Genomic DNA, 1,515 nt, shown 5'->3' on the forward strand with positions numbered 1-1,515 from the left:
GGGGGAAAAACAGAGAAGGAAGAAATGAACTGTAGGGACCCAACGGAAGGCAGCAGCCAGATTAAAAACCTCTGGAATTCTAGTTTGGCTCCTGATGGTGGTAGTGGCCATGTTCCCAATTCAGTTTAGGCTGGGCTATTTTCTGTGTCAAATAGCCCCCTGGTATGACCCAGTTAATGCAAAGGAGCCAGACCATCATTACTTTGAGTTGTCTATAATACAAAGGCCTTCAAAACCCTTTTGCAATCACATAATTCAGGCCTTTCTCCCAGCTCAGCAGAAAACCCCCTCATTAATTCAATACAGTGAGTAGCTCCCTTGGGCTCTGGAGGCCAGTGAAGGTTGGGTGAGGCTTTCAGGCACCAGAAAGCCTCAGTCTGTGGCCCTCAGCCACACTGCTGCCCACGCTGGCTAGGTCCCCCCAGGACCTTCCCTACCTCTCTTTAGATGCTGGATGGCAGAAAGATATTCATAGCCCAGGTACAGCTTGGCGTCCATCTTAGGGGGGACCCTTAAGAATCCACGGGCAGCGTCCGTAAACAGCAGATCTTTCCCATGAGGAGAGCCAAAGAGCTGAAATTCTGATGTCCTGTCTTTTCCAAAATGTTCCTGTTCAAAGGATAAAGAAAATAGTGCAGGAGGGAGGCTGGCACAGAGGTAAAGGGAATGGTAAAACAGACTGCAAACCAGGCAAGGGAAACAGAAAGGGAGAAACACATGAGTGCCTGAGAGTGAGGACAGTGGCCGAGGCCCTCTAATGTCCCTGTGCCTCTTGGTGTTCTCGAGTCTCTCCAGGGAGTGCTTTACTCCGATCCCAGCTGGTCTCCCTGTGTGGCCTCAGGGAAACTGTCTGTAGGGAGGGTCGTGGGGCTGCGTGTGCCAGCTGCTGCCCCTCCACAGTGTGGGCTGCTGCTCCGTGTTCCCACAGGCAGTCAGCGAGGGCTGCCTTCTTCTTGGCTGTCTGGATGCCCATGTGGCTATGGTGGCCTTCATCCTGAAGTGGCTGGTGATCCAGCACTGTGTCATCAGTGCTGGAAGTCACATGTCCTAGGCTCTTTTTTCCCTCCACACCCGCCCTGCCACTGAAGGACAAGCTGTGGGACATTAGACAGTCCCTTCCCCTTTCTGGCCTCCAAAAAAACAAAAGGCACTTTGCCTTTGACTCCAACTAACTGGCCCAAAGCCATCCTTGGCCATAGATTATGGCAGGACCTACTCATGTGCTCTTTCAAATGTCTGTCTGGGGCTGGCTGATTAGCTCAGCGGGTTAGAGCATGGTGCTGATAACACCAAGTCAAGGGTTTGGATCCCCTTACCAGTCAGCCACCGAAAGAAGAAGAAGGAAATAAAAACCCTGTCTGTTCTTTGCTTTTGCAGTGGTTGTGCATGAAATGCCACCTGCTGCTCTCCCTGGCAAACCCCCATGCTTCCTTTGGGTATACATAGCTCACCCTCCTGGGCCCAGGAAGCTTCTCAGGACACGTTTTGCAAATCAGTCCCTCTGTCCTCCCCAAA

General features: G+C 51.9%; 1 protein-coding gene across 1 annotated transcript in view; it reads right to left on the reverse strand.

The window, feature by feature from the left end:
- Window positions 1-1,515, reverse strand: part of LOC103597300 (inhibitor of carbonic anhydrase-like) — a 38,878-nt gene that overhangs the window by 26,558 nt on the left and 10,805 nt on the right. Inside the window, 1 exon segment of the mRNA XM_008581123.1 lies at window positions 438-609. Coding sequence (XP_008579345.1) covers window positions 438-609 — 172 coding nt within the window.

Source organism: Galeopterus variegatus, unplaced genomic scaffold (assembly GCF_000696425.1).
Source record: "Galeopterus variegatus unplaced genomic scaffold, G_variegatus-3.0.2 Scaffold2271, whole genome shotgun sequence".
Lineage (NCBI taxonomy): Eukaryota > Metazoa > Chordata > Mammalia > Dermoptera > Cynocephalidae > Galeopterus > Galeopterus variegatus.